At 41.4% G+C, this 15,219-nt stretch overlaps 1 protein-coding gene across 1 annotated transcript; it reads left to right on the forward strand.

The window, feature by feature from the left end:
* Positions 1-539: 539 nt before the first annotated feature.
* Positions 540-10,167, forward strand: LOC306753535 (7SK snRNA methylphosphate capping enzyme-like). The gene is made up of 5 exons (XM_079237415.1): positions 540-904; positions 1,611-3,463; positions 6,917-7,135; positions 7,289-7,412; positions 7,508-10,167. The coding sequence occupies exons 2-5, from the start codon at positions 1,667-1,669 to the stop codon at positions 7,540-7,542; spliced, it is 2,175 nt and encodes a 724-aa protein (XP_079093541.1). The 5' UTR covers positions 540-904; positions 1,611-1,666; the 3' UTR covers positions 7,543-10,167.
* Positions 10,168-15,219: the final 5,052 nt, after the last annotated feature.

Raw genomic sequence — 15,219 nt, forward strand, 5'->3', positions numbered from 1 at the left:
ATATCTGCCTTTGTACTGCAAATTCTTTAGTTTTATTCTAAGTTTTGTGTTTACACATACATGGAATGTGACTCCGGTTTCATGTAGGTCTGTCTCATAGTACATATTATATACAATAAACAAGATAAATATTAAAAAAAAGACATTAAAGCTATTAAAATGTTATATGTTTATAGGGCGTGATCATAGATATGCATAGTGATTGCATTTTGTGTTGAAGGTACATTAAACAATTACCACAATGTAATGTGAGGTTAGTCAATAATTTAAGTAGTTTATCAAGGAAAATGCAAAACATTAAGTTTCGCGGCTTTGCTCTGTTTCACACCACATAATTTGAACAATAGTTGACTTATTAATCGATAGGGGACGGACTCGGGCGCTGCAGCCTTAACGTTTCCACGCATGAGGAGGATCAGCGAGGCTCATTATCATATCGACGGAGCTCTCCTCCCAGTCAGAGATCTCCGCCCCAGTCATCTTGGACTTACAGCTCGGAGCCCGGATGCGCCGCCATGCCGACTCTTTTAGCGAATGGAATAATGTATTCACCAACCAGCCTGACGCTGGGTGCCTACTAGGAGTTTCGTCGAAGAAAGTCTCGACAAGACAGCTCGGGAGACCGAGCAGCCGTTTACCGCGGACGGGACCGTGCCGGGTCACCTCTCGCGCGCTCGCCGACCGTTGTGTTGATGTAGAGCCCTCGAGTGCTAAGCTAACGTTAGCAGAGAGAGAGAGAGAGAGAGAGAGAGAGAGAGAGAGAGAGAGAGAGAGAGAGAGAGAGAGAGAGAGAGAGAGAGAGAGAGAGAGAGAGAGAGAGAGAGAGAGAGAGAGAGAGAGAGAGAGAGAGAGAGAGAGAGAGAGAGAGAGAGAGAGAGAGACCGGAGGCGAGGAGAACCGAGAGGTGAGACTGTTACTTTGATGGTGACTACACTGTTGACTGCGTATAGGTGGCCATCTGGTAGATAGTATTACTTTCGTGAATGTGACTCGTGTATTTTTCTTCTTTAAAGGGGGGGGGGAGTCGGGCAGCAGCGTAGCGAGGTGGGTACTTGAAGCTTGTTCAAGTACCCACTTGAACAGTTAACGGCTTTTTTTGTGCGGAGCCGAACGTTGAGGCAACGTTTGAGTGTGCTGGCCCGCGAGAGAGGAGCTAGGAGCTAGCTAGATAACTGTCTAAACTTTTCAGGAACGTGAACCCCTGAGGAAGTGAGTAGACGCGCCTCAGATGTTAGAATTAAACAGTTTAATAATGGCGTGACGTTGACGTTAGTCCGACAGACTCTGCCTCATGCTTTTGTTATTCTTCTAGCAGTATGTTGGGGGGAAAGTGACAGTAGAAGGTAGTGGTTCCTCTCATGCAATACAAAGTGATTGACCACGACGTGCACTGCAGCTGACCCTCGTCTTTTGAGATGCAGGATCTCTGGATTTAAATTTGCGAATTTCAGAAACATATTCAAGTAGTTGTTGGTATATGTAACTTTGTATTGCAGTGCTGACTGTGTGATTGCTTCACATCAACATTGAAAACTATACTTTAAAGGATTTGTACTCTTTTTTTCTTTCTTTCTTTCTTGATTTGACTCATCTTTTTCTGTGACTTTCAGATCCAGAAAAAAGAAAATCCATTCCATGTCTGCATCAGCCCTGAGAACCAAAAGCGATGTCTGTTGATGAGGATACTGTAAAAACTGGCAGTCCACACGCCAGCTCCACTTCATCCCTGCAGCTCTCAGAATGCACTGGAGGTTACAGTAATATATCTTTGATGGTGGAGGGCACAGCAGCCACCCCTGATTTTGCAGCCGCATGTCCAGTCTCGGGCACTGAAGCCTCGCCAAAACACACCAGCACAACTGACGTTCTTACCAACTCGGACGATGCTGGACAGGGAGCCAGAGGGAACGAGAATAACATCAATCCCAGGAACAGCTTTCATCATTCCAAACAACCACAACAAACGAAGCTGGCAAAGCGCCGTAACACCGCAAACCCTAGTTTCAAGCATCCAATGTCTGGCAAGAGAAGGCGAAGGGCCAACTCTGAGAGTGACTCCGTTCTACCTACCAACTTCCTCCTTGGTGGGAACATTTTCGACCCACTGAATCTCAACAGCCTGCTGGATGAGGAGGTCAACAGGGCACTTAATGCAGAGACGCCCAAATCCTCCCCGCTGCCAGCGAAAAGTCGAGACCCTGTGGAGATCCTCATCCCCAGAGACATCACAGATCCACTGAACCTGAACAGCGGGCTAGCAGACGGTAGCTTCATGGTGTCTCCCTTCAAGAGTGGCGGTAGGAAGAGACACCGCAACAGACACCATGGGGGAGGAGGGGGTGGTGGTGGGATTTCAACCGCACAGGTAAACTTCTCAGAATCAGGAAAAAGTGAGGTTAAAGCCAGCACCTCCACACCGCTTCCAGGTATTTTAGCTTTGTGTTCTGCACTAGATGTCTCCAAAGAGTCCAACAGTTTCTCCAGTGTCACAGAGGATTCCCATGAGCCCTCAGCTGACAACTCAGCCAGCTGCAAGGAGGAAATGACATCTGTATCTATAGAGGATTCCACTTCCTCCATATCAGGGGCAGCAAACCAGCACACAAGCAGACGCAAGCGAAGGCGCAACTCTGGTAAAATTGAGACCCCTGCGACCCATTCTACGCCCATTGGAAAGTCAGGATGTGGAGACAGGAGTTTTGGGACAGGGGGATCAAGATATCCTCAGTCCTTCCACACGCCAAAGAGTGGTCACAAAACCGTCCCAGGATGTCGCCAGCAGCCCCACAACCAGGTGAAGGAGAAACATAAGAAGAAGTTTCAGTATGGAAACTACAACAAGTATTATGGCTACCGCAACCCAGGTGCCAGTGAAGACGCACGGGTCCGCCTGTTTCGTCCAGAATGGTTTGAAGGTAAAGATGTTCTGGATTTGGGGTGTAATTCGGGCCACCTAACACTCTATATTGCCAAAATGCTAAGACCTGCCCGCATATTGGGCCTGGATATTGACAGTGGTCTGGTGCATGCAGCTCGTAAGAACATCAGACACTATCTATCCGAACTGCAGACCCAAGAGGCCAGGCATGCATTGCAGGAGAAAAAGAGCACCAAGCAGGTGGAGAGGAATGGAGGTGAGAGTCACACAGGCACAGACAAGAAGCACAACGAAGCCAAGAGCAGGGAGGAAAACAGGGAACCGGTGAAAAGAGAAAGTGGTCTTGCAGAAGCTGGAAATGACAATGGCTCCTGCCACACAGATGAGTTGGGGACCCAGAGGCAGGTCGTCAAAACAGAGGAAATGAAGCAGGAAGGCTATTATTCACCTCCCGCTGATCACTCTGTGAGCTGCTCTTTTCCTGTGTCCCTACGGATCTCCAGGGGTCCCATTGCTGCACCTCCACTAACAGAAACATCCACCACACGGCCCGGAGAATTCCCCTCAAATGTGTCCTTCATCAAGGTAAGATGGTGTTCTCTGTGTGAATGTTTGGTGGCGACATGAATGAGGTTCCTGTGTTATACATCTTGGGGGGGCCTGGATTAAGGTAAAAATGTGAAAAACATTAGTTTACAGTTAGGCACTTAATGCATTCTGTCTGCATCATATACATATTCATCGAGACTAAGGTAGCAGCAGCATGGTGTGAAGAAACTAGCTCTTGTCCATTGGGAAACATAAAATGCACTCATTAAGAGCGAAGCAGCATGCTCGGGGGGAACACTCTGAGGTCTGACTAACTTCACAAGAGGATTTGACATAGGTGAAATATTGTATTATAGTGATAATTGTCTTGCCTTTAGATTAGCTATCGTATACTATACTGTAGATTAGCATTGTCACAGTACAGTCAGTTCAAATATAGCATACAAGTTGCACTGTGTGGCTTATCTGGACAAGAAGCATATGGTATTAACTTACCAGTTTTGAATTGCATGCAAGTTAGCATTGTACATGTAGTTTATTAGTCAATTTTTAAATGTTAGCCTACAACGATGAATAGATAAAACATGTACAGTAGCTCCCGGACACATTTCTAGGGCTGCAACAACGAATCGGTAAAATCGATAAAAATCGATTATCAAAAGTGTTGGCAACGAATTTCATTATCGATTCGTTGTGTCGCGCGATTATTACGCCGGGCAATAAGTCACGGAGAAGAAAAAAAAGAGCGGAGCAGAGCAACTGGCCGGCCAGCGTTTCTACGATTGGAGTGAGACACGAGAAAAGCTGAGGTTGTGATGTTCTCAAAAATAGAAGATCTTTGACAAGTCGAGTCTTGGCCAATCAGCGTCTTCATGTTCCTCAAACTTGTTGTTAATGGAAGTTAGTCAGCTTGCTATCACGTTAGCTAACGTGTTTGGGTTGTGTATTGTCGTTAAAGTTACGTTATGTTCAGGTTACATTTCAGTCTTGCTTGTAAAAAAACGTAACGTGATGAAACATGCCGTCACCCCCCGGTCTGGATCAGTTCACGCTGTCACTTGTAACGTTAAACCGGCACACCGGCGGATCTGGCTGCAGGTTTTTTTTTTTTTTTTACTCAAAGTAGAATGAAGCAAATCACGTAGTTGGGCTTAGCCAACAACTTGACGTCGTGGTCATAAGAGACCCGGAATGAAAGAGTTTAAGGAAGAGGACGCTCTATATGGAGCAGTACAGCTTCCTACTGTCCCAGTATTTCATACATATTGATAAAGCAGGGTATGTAAATGCAGCCTCTGGAGGGATCAATTACAGTAAAAAGGGCTCACATTTGGCAGATGTAAAGTATACATGTGTATGTTTTTAGTGTTAGTCCATTTTGTTGTTTTAATTAACAGCTCAGGGATGTTCAAGGAGCAACCTGTTTGTGCACTTTCTGAAGATGTTTTGCACTGTCACTTCTGTTTTTGAATAAAGGGTTGGAAATGAACGCTTTTTTGATAAAAACATTTTTTATCCGATTAATCGAAAAAATAATCAACCGATTAATCAATTATTAAAATAATCGTTAGTTGCAGCCCTATACATTTCCACAACTGTTTTGTTTTAATATTTTGTAATCAATATAAACTTTTAAATATTGATTACAATTAAATAAAATTGTTGTTTTCTTGTCAACCAAAAGCTGCTCTGCTCCCAGTCAAAGGGACACAGGTTTCTCTCCTCTTCTAAGTTAATACAAATGGATAAAGCATTCTCTGAGTCGACTGAGTTTATCTTTACTTGCTGAAGCTGTGGAATCTTCCACTAGTTTGTCCACCTTTTACATTTTTGTATCTATTGTAGTGTGTTTAACCAGAGGCTAACTATTCCCTGAAGCTGCCAGTGATTTTAATAACTGAAAGCTGGAAGCAGGCAGTAAAGAGGTAGCTGTCCTTTTCACAAGGCTGATGTTGCAATGTGGCTGGAAGCTTTTCTAATGCCATCGGCCTGTCATTGCCACCCATGGTTGAATATTTGAAAAATGTTACAACAGCTTTTCTCTTAAAAAAGAAATGGGTTTCTCGCGAAGGTTTTTTTAATTGTTTTAATTTCAATTTCAGTTTGTTCACTCCATTGGCCCTATGCCTACGCGGCTTTGTGTAGGCAGCTACATGAATTGGTGAGATGCGGACGACGTGGTGTTTCGGAATGAAATCGATAACTGCCCCCTCCCTGCTACGAGCATTAGAGATAATGGCAGTGCAGCACAGAGCTTATCTTTAAATGAGTGAAGCCTCACGATGACCGCCTGAGCCCCCTCCCCCCTCAGCCTGCTCAATAAGATGGATTTAAGGGAGAAATGTCATGCTGTCTAATATTTACTTGACAAATTTACCCTGGTATCAAGCTAACCTTTTGGCAGTACCTCTGTGGTCCACTAGATGGCACTCTGAGGCCATGGCCGAGTGGTTAAGAAGATCCGAATTCGGCCCGATCACAACAATATGCGTAAATGTAGCATAGAATGTATGGACTTGCCCATTAGAATTAATTACTCTTTGGCTAATTAACAATCACCGTCGATGCAGAGAAAGAAAACAGATTCTCAGTTAGCAGCTGAGTGGAGCTTCTCTTACTTTACTAGATGTTTCGTGCATACGCTAAGATTTCCTTTTGATGTGTCCTTAAATTTGACCCCTATTAAATGTGCATGCATTCAATGTAACATTGCATTGTGGGATGTGAGTAAACAGAGTCTGTGTATATGACAACAAATTAACAGTTACACTGTAAACCTGGGGGTGTGTAATTATGCTAACTATTTAAAGTTTTTATGCATTTTTAAATATGTATAGATGTTTTTTTTTAATATGATCTAAAACTGGGCTGTATGTAGCCAATAAATTCTGGTCTATATCAGAGCATAGAAGAAATGTTGAAATTGCAACTGTTGCTCCGTCTAATATACACCAAAATAATAGCGATAAGATTCACTTTTTACTCGAACTGAACTGGGTCTGGTATTAAATGCTATAGCTACCAACTGAGCTTTAGGGGGGATTATCTAATATACATTTTATTGTTGTCTATTCTCCATCTAGACTACAGCACAGCTATATTTGGGCTGTCGGTGAACGTTTAAATGCCTAAGTATAGCCTAGCCGTCAATTAGACCAGGGGTTCTCAACCTTTTGGGCCTTACGGTCCACTTTTGAACAGATTTAGATTTTGGAGGTCAAAGGTCAAGATCACTCTGATATCACAAACAGGTTTTTGACCATGACTCTAGAATGAATATGCTAATTATGACACATTCACGTAAATTACTAATAGAATAAAATGATGAAGTGCCATTTTTATATAACAGATTTTCTGCTCTGGCCAGACCCCTGATGTGTTTGTTTCAGAAAAAGTATTTACTTTATTACAGTCATAATGAGTAGCACAAAACAGTTTGTCCATTCAAGTCCTTGGTTTCCTCACCACACCTCTTTTTCTCCTTTTTAGGCCAATTATGTCCTGGAGAACGATAATCTTCTTGTGACTCAGCGGCCAGAGTACGACGTGATCATGTGCCTCAGTGTTACCAAATGGGTTCACCTGAATTGGGGAGACAGTGGCCTCAAGCGGCTCTTCAAGAGAGTCTACAGACATCTCCGTCCTGGAGGCATGTTCATCCTGGAGCCACAGCCCTGGGACTCCTATGTGAGGAGGAAGAAGCTGACTGTAAGAAACTAAGATGACAGGGCTGATGATGCAAACCATGTTTTTTGTAACAAAGCAAATATACTTGATATTTACCAGGGGGATTAGTGATTCTAAAGTCTGGTTTGATTAGTTGAAACATAAGACATATTTGTTTTCCCTCTCATTTGACAGGATGATATTAGCAGGAATTTTCACAGCATCCGCCTCAGACCTGACCAGTTTTCATCGTACCTTACAACAGAGGTGGGCTTCACCAGCTCTGAGTACCTTGGGGCCCCCAAGTGTTCAATTAGAGGTAATTCACTTATTTTAGAGCAACTGTATGCATTACATGTCATTCGCTTGATTTCATTCTTCACTTATTTTATATCCCCCCCCCCATCACAACAGGTTTTCAGAGGCCCATCTACTTGTTTCACAAATGACCACTCCTGCCTTGAAGATCATTGAATGTGAGTAGCCGAAGCCACAAACGTACATACAAGCCAGCCAGCTGCCCTGGACTGCAAGGAGTCATCTGGGTCCTTCACAGTAGCTCCAGCTTTTCAGACACGGATGATGAAATTCAGAAAGGAGAATGGGACCAAAAGTGGAATTAATTTTGTAAAGATTTGATCTGCCGAGAAGAGGCACCTATCAGAATCCTCTGGGACTTCAAATTCTTAAACCGTATGGAGTGAACTCCGATAGAACTCCACAAAGTGTAACCTTGAGCCAAACATTATAGCTTGGCCTGACTGGAAGAGGTGCTCATCCGATCATTTCCTTGGACTAGCTTAGTGCTAATGATGCTCCATTTTGATGCACGGCCATTACATGCGTTTGCAAATCTTTGGCCATATATCTTTACTTTCATAACTTTGTTCTTTGCCACCACATCACCATACGTTAAACATATTAGGGTTGGTCGATAGGGCAGACAGTTTCCAATTGTCCACCATCACCACTTTATGTGGTGATTGATGGTGTATTCACTACGTTGGCTCCATATGACCAACTGCAGTATACAACTGAATTACAAAGCCATTTAACAGACTGACATGATGTCTCTTGAAAAAGACACACTAGAGTGTGGGTTATGTTTTTCATGCTAAGTAGGACACTCTGCAGACTCCATCACAATGACTGTAGATACCATATACATGTACTCTTAGTGGTTAAATATCTGCATCATGTTTGAAGCCTTAAATCCCGTTGCAACACGCATATAATTGCCCACATTTTGGTGAATTTTAAACAGTCAAACAAATTCCATTGGGCAAAGATTCAGTCTGTTGCTAGTAGTTGATGTATTTGTCCCATCTTCCAACCCTTATATCTAGATTTGTTTTGTTATTATTTTTGCAAAATAGGCCTTAAAGCTGAATTAACTTAAAGCGGTCTCAGAGCTGTGAACATGTTTTAAGTCCACATTTTTTTAAAAGGACAATATGAAAATTTCCTAAATTGCACAAAACTAAGACGCTATGGAGTGAACAGTGGCTCATCTAAGTGATGAAGTCGGTGATGCACGATGAGAGGTGCACTCAAAACAGCCAAAACAACAAACATCTCGTGAAATAGTGAATGCTTATCCAAATGTGCAGCCGAGGTTTGGAGGACTGTTTAGAAAGCAACAAATCACTTCCTGCGTTCTTGAAGCCTTTTCAATGCTCCATCCTAATGATAGGGGGCATATATGAGCTGTGCCGACACCCAGCTGTTGGCTCAAGATAATTCAGCACAGAGACCACAAAGACTCTTTTGCAAGGTAAATCTGTAGCATGCAGTGATTTTATTTCTTATTTTTTTAATGACACTAAAGTCATAGCCCTACCTTCATATGTCATTCACAATGTCAACAATAACTGTGAGCATAATTAAATGTAAAGTATAAGGCAGAAGCCTGTTATTAAGGAACTGCTCCAGCGTCTTCAATGCTGTGTAAATCACGAGGTCATTGTTACCGGACAGACATTCAAACAGCATTAGAATCACTTTCTAGCTCCAGAGTTGGACTCAACTTCTGTCAGGCTCAACACAAATTTGTAGAAAATGGTTTGTTACTAAGGGTAATTAAATATAACCATAAGATTTTTTTTACCAAATTCAAATATTAATATGCTGTTTGTAGTGAAGCGCTGCCAAAATATTTTATGGGTCTTCTGCTTCTTGAATTTGACAAAATATGCCATTTTAGTCTTTGGCCTACCGAGGACAGTTATGGGTTCCAGTGTTTGTGATTGTGTCTTTACTGGTGTGCACTGCTCATCTCCAACTTCTCATTCAAGTGGCCGGGACTGAAAATCTTCCTTTTTATTGTGACTCGTTCCATTATAGCGTTTGGCATACGAGTGTCAGATATAATGGAAAAGATGGATGATATGTTTCTATTTTAGTACGTGATTAATGTAAATATGTTTGCAAAGATTTGTTTTACTGTTGTCAATATTAAGTTCATAACTGCTTTTGTTATTTTCCAGTGGATTTTTTTTTTTTTTTTTATGTTCGCTGCCAATTTGTGAGTGAGTCTGAGTTTTTGTCTTAAAATGGACCGCTAATCCAGCTCTGTAACAACACATGAAAATGTACATTGCAAAGTTCTGATATGTTTGCTTTGTTCTGTCCTGGCAGGCACATGGATTGTTAGATTGGCTCTTTATTTTTTTATAAACAGTTTGAAAGGAGTGTTGTTGTCAATGCACTCTTATTTCACTTTGTTTGACATCTTGTAGAGGTTTTAAACATTTTCAGAATAGAAAAGATTTGATTACTTTTTCCATCAAACTTTTTCTTCCTTAAATTGTGGAACACTTTAACCTTTAAAATGAAGCGGCGAGTTACATTTTGGATTGAAGGAGAATTGGCTTAAACCTCAGTTGGCACATCAGACACACCGCGCCAAATCCCATTTGTCTAGCTTAAGACAATCAGTTTCTCAGGCTTAGATCCGCCCGATGCTGTATTTGTAAGGGCAGTTTGCATAATGGACAAAAGATTTCCTTATTGAGTATTTTATTTGGGAAACAAATTTGAATAGGTAGTTTGTGCTTTGCCCCCAATGTGAAAGATTGCGCCTTACTGTCTCAAAAGCAGTATCTTCAGATTTTAATATATATATATATATATATATATATATATATATATATATATATATATATATATATATATATATATATATATAAAATTAATGAGAGTGCTGTGTACATTGTTGTACTCCCCTTGAGGTTTTGCACAAAGTTGTGATGAGGTCGTACTTACATTTGTGTACCTGCTTCTCATTTATTTGAAGGTACATCAAATTGTTCTACACCTGTAGTGAAATAGTAAAACTGGATGTCTTCAACTGCAAAAAATGCATAAACTTAAGGGGTGTATTCATCTTAATCGTGCTGAAATTCACCTCTTTGTGTTGAATTTACACTGACTCGAGGGAAATAAACTACATTACTACTTTTTTGCAGTGGTTTTCCATGTACCTTAATTAGATTTCCTAGAATTAGTTTTCTGGAGAAAATACACTGTTGGAATAAAATCCCCACCCCCACACTGTCAGGGAAGCTTTTAACTGTCATGCCGCTGAACAACAAGCTATATCTGCATGTTTCTCTGTTTTACATTTCTAATGATTAAAAGTGGTTCAAAATTGGTGGTTCGGTATTTGATTATACAGCAGCTCATTAGGTTACTTAAATGAAATGTAATTGTCTGTAGCCAGTAAGTCATGGGCTGCTCTTATAAATGTGTTGTTGTACCATTGATACAGATCTATTATGTGGTTCTGTAATGCAGCATTTTGGTACCTTTCGCATGTTCGTTCTTCAAAAGCTGCTTTGATGAGTAACAAGTAGTGAGCAGTGGCTGTGCTCTTATTGAGGCGGCCATCACGGCATCTGTAAAGAGGTTAGACACTTATTTTGACGGAAGCGGTGAGTTAAAAGTGAATCCATCCCCTTCATCTGCAAACAGGTTGATTGACGTCGCCAGGAAACTTTTTCACGTATGTGGGAAGGGCTACGGCGTCTATTACTGTGTTCTGGCTGCTCCTGTATAAAGGGAATTTATATATCATGCAGTTAATGTTTCCTTATAAACATGTCTGTATGATGATCAAACACAAAGACCTACAATCCAAAGTTTGGTTAGAATGCCAATAACAAAGCCTGTACATTATAATGCAAGCACACAACCGCATCACAATTATTGTGTTTATTGCAGGGCTATTGTCGTAGATTGCAAAGTACTGAACATGTGTTATTCTGTTGTATGGTACAATTACATTAGTAAGTATGTATTTGTCTTCATTTATTTCCTGTGGTTGGGAGAAATACAACATTTTAAAATGTATTGTGCCGAGAGCCTCCGCACACAGTTGTTATTCATTTACAGACATAACTCATGGTCATGAATTCCGACCCTATGCTGTGATGCTATACATTGATCCATTTCCTTAATATTATGTACAAATTTCAGGGCAAAAATCTAAACAAATGAAGTCAAAAGGAAACGAGCTCAGACAATTGCAGTGAGAAGCAGACTTGAGGAAGGGTGGAGAAACATTTGCTATAAATTGAGGTGACAGAAGACCTAAAGTTGAACTCTAACAGCTTCAGAGATCCTCTACAAGTGAACTTGCCACGACAACTGTCCATTAAGGTCCTTTTAGAACATATTCTCTGGAGTGCTCTGACTTTGGCAAAGATTCACCGTTTATCTAAACAGTGACCAGAATTACACAGGCGAGTTGCTTCAGGACAAGTCTGGATTTTTGCGATTTTTGTCTTTATAGTTGAACTTTTTTTTTCTGGCCAGGCTGCAGACTTGCACTGCTCCAACTGGTGAGGTGGAAATACTTTTATTTTGTTGATTTATAATATATAGATTTAGCTCTGACTCAATGCCAAAGCAGAAGATACACTTATACAACTTGTACGTGATAGGTTGGTATGAATATATGCCCAAATAGTATTTGTACACTGGATACTTAAATGTATATATGTATAAGTTAAAGATAATCATTAATGCTTTTACACATTTCTTGATGATGCCATGTGTTGAATGATTTCTGATTACATATATGGTATATCGTATTTGAGAATAACAGTTTGCCAAAAACAATACTAACTTTATTTATTACATTGCATGCAGAGATACAACAAAACATAAACGATGATACCATCAGAGTTAACCCAAATTAGATTAGGTATGTCAACTTTTGCAGTCAAGACACAATTGTTTTGGTCAAGTGTCGGATTTGTGATTTCTCCTTAAAGTCACCATTTTATTTTGATAGAACTAGAGCAGGGATTCCCAAAGTGTGGTGCGCGAGCTGCCTCTAGGCCCTAGAGGCAGCTCGCGCATTTTTCCTCTCGCGCAGCCCCTAGAGTCTAGGGGGTGCGCGAGAGGAAAAATGTAATGGTGGTCTAATGGTGTAATAATTAATATTAAACATAATTTAAAAAAAATTAAGTAGGATTTTTTAATTATAAAAAATCCCTTTGTAAGATTTACATTTAATTACAATTAAAAACGTACAATTTAATAAATAGATGCACTTCCGGTTCGGCCGCCAGACTGTCTTTTACATACACACTAGCTAGCTTGTGCACCTAACGTCATTTCATTCATTCAGCAACATCCATGAAAATATGTTAAACTGGCTGAAATCGGGGAAGCTGTCAGGTGGGACATCTGAAGCTATCAGCAATAAAAGAGGAGAGGGACAGAGAGAGAGTGAGGAACCATAGGCGAGAGAAACGGAGAGATGCGTTGGGGAGAGACCGGGAGAAGAAATTGACCGGGAGTCGGAGAAAGAGGAGACGGAGCGGGAGCACAGAGACCCATCGCGCAGTCAAGGTGAAAAAAGAGGAAACGAGAGTGAGCATCAGACTGGGAAAAAAAAAAAGAGGAAACATGATGACAATTATCTGGGTCTGGGCTTCACTTGGATTGGCAATGCAGATTGCCCGAAGCCACAGTGCGTGTTGTGCAGTGAGGTTCTGGCTAACAGCTGTCTGAAGCCTCTTATTTGTGCCGCCACCTGAACACTAAGCATGCCAGTGCAAGTCAGAAGCCCCTTACATTTTTTAGATCAAAATTGGAAGAGTTACAAAACAGCCAAAAACAATTGCAGTCTTATTCATGTGTTGGGTCTACACCAGGGATTCCCAAAGTGTGGTGCGCGCACCCCTGGAGCCTCCTTTTTTATTTATATCTGTTTCTGAGCCTATGCATGTGCCAGTCTTTGTTCTTTACGTGGCTTACTGTGTTTAAGTAAATACATGTGAAATGCAATCTGCCTCTGAGCCTGTGCGTGTGTCCTCACCATCCTTATTGCTCTTTAAAAGTGACGCCTTGTGTAACTAAAATGTATACAGCGGACTAAATCTTGTAACAAACGCCACAGTTCTCGCATTGGTCCGATTTTATGTGGCTATAAATAGGCTCTGTTGCGTTTTTTTTTTAAGGTGTGGGGAATTGGGGGTGCGTGAACCCGGTCGGGATGTAGAAGGGGGTGCGTGGCCTAAAAAGTTTGGGAACCGCTGGACTAGAGGAACTGCACCCCTCAGCAGGACTTACTTGGGCTGCAGTAGAATCTCTCTGTGTGATTTCTCCTTGACTTCAAAAGCACCCACAGCATCTTCAAACCCTTGTTTCTCTGCAGCAATGCAGTTCTGCACTGATGCAGTTTAAAAATACATCAATCCCGTCATAACTTTCTCATTTAAGCCGTCGGCTTTGTGAAGACAGACAGCCTCATGTAAACAGGTGCGTGGCTGGTTACCGCCTTTTGTAGTTGGGTCACGCTGCGCTGTCTGAATAGCACAAAGATTCCACTCAGATGACAATGCAGGGCACAATACAGCGGCTCGTGTTTACAAATAGCATCCATGCCTTTAACACCTACCGGTCCGGGCCAGCCATAAACCATCTTCAGATCCTGGCTTTGTTGACTGATAACATGTTTGAAAGATATAGTTGGTTGGTTGGTTGCTAAATGTTTGTATTTAATGTTCTTCCTCAAACCAAGGTGAGTATATTGTTTTTTTAGCTGGCATGTCACTTCCTAATAAAATTAAATAAAACAAAGCCAAATGGTCACCAACAAAGACGTTTGACCTACCAATCGGAGATATCGGACAATACGACAATGAATTTGCTTTGCAATCATGAATGGTGGATGGTGACATTAACGCAGACAAGAGACATACCACTTCAATTACAACATCTCTATTCAATCACAGCTATTTGGGTCAGTCACTTGACCGTTATTGTGTCATGTCTGTGCAGCCGGGAGCAAAAATAATGCTGTTCTTTCCCTGAGGTCAAGTCAAGAAGGTAAAGGGCTGCAGAGTTAGTGTTAACACTATATTTTATTTTTTTTTCACACAAATAATTACTTTATTTATAAATTTTACTTTTATAATTTTTATACTGGTGCCCCGACGACCCGCCGGGGTTATGGGATAGATCAGAGATCAGAATTACTTTGAATTGAAATTTGTATGGTATATTTCAAGCTGATGGTGATTAATATCCTAACTTAACAGCAACAAATCAAAACATCAGTCAATTTATTTTTAATGCATTTATTGGCAACACTGCATTTCAGAGAGTAGAACGGACCGTTCACAAAGCTCTGAGGTTAATAAATGTTAGATACAGGATCAGACGCATTCAGTTTCAGGCAACAATGTGCAGCCGGATTGCAGCTGCAGGCCTAATCTAACTAGGTCCAACTCAATAAAGTCCACTTCAGAAGCACTCATTCCACTGCATGTTTGACGTCCAAGAGGGGTTCATTCAGAGTAAAGTTATCCACGCTGTTTATCCAGAAGAATGTTGTCAGCTACCAGGGTTTCCCCTGCCGGCTGTACTGAAGATGTCAGCCCCATGTTGGTGCACGCAGGTGCTAAGACCGCACGGCACAGCACCTGAAAGTGAGCACAGTACAACTTAACTTGAGTCTTTCGATCAGCAATCATTTCTATAGTTTTGTATTCGCGCTAAAAGTAGAAATACTCCAATGTTATGCACGACTCCGATCTTAGCAGTCTTACCGGTATCTTCGAGGGCAACCGTGATGACCAACGATGTACTCCTGAGCATAGCAGAACCGTCTG

The sequence above is a fragment of the Taurulus bubalis genome (assembly GCF_910589615.1).
Source record: "Taurulus bubalis genome assembly, chromosome: 2".
NCBI lineage: Eukaryota > Metazoa > Chordata > Actinopteri > Perciformes > Cottidae > Taurulus > Taurulus bubalis.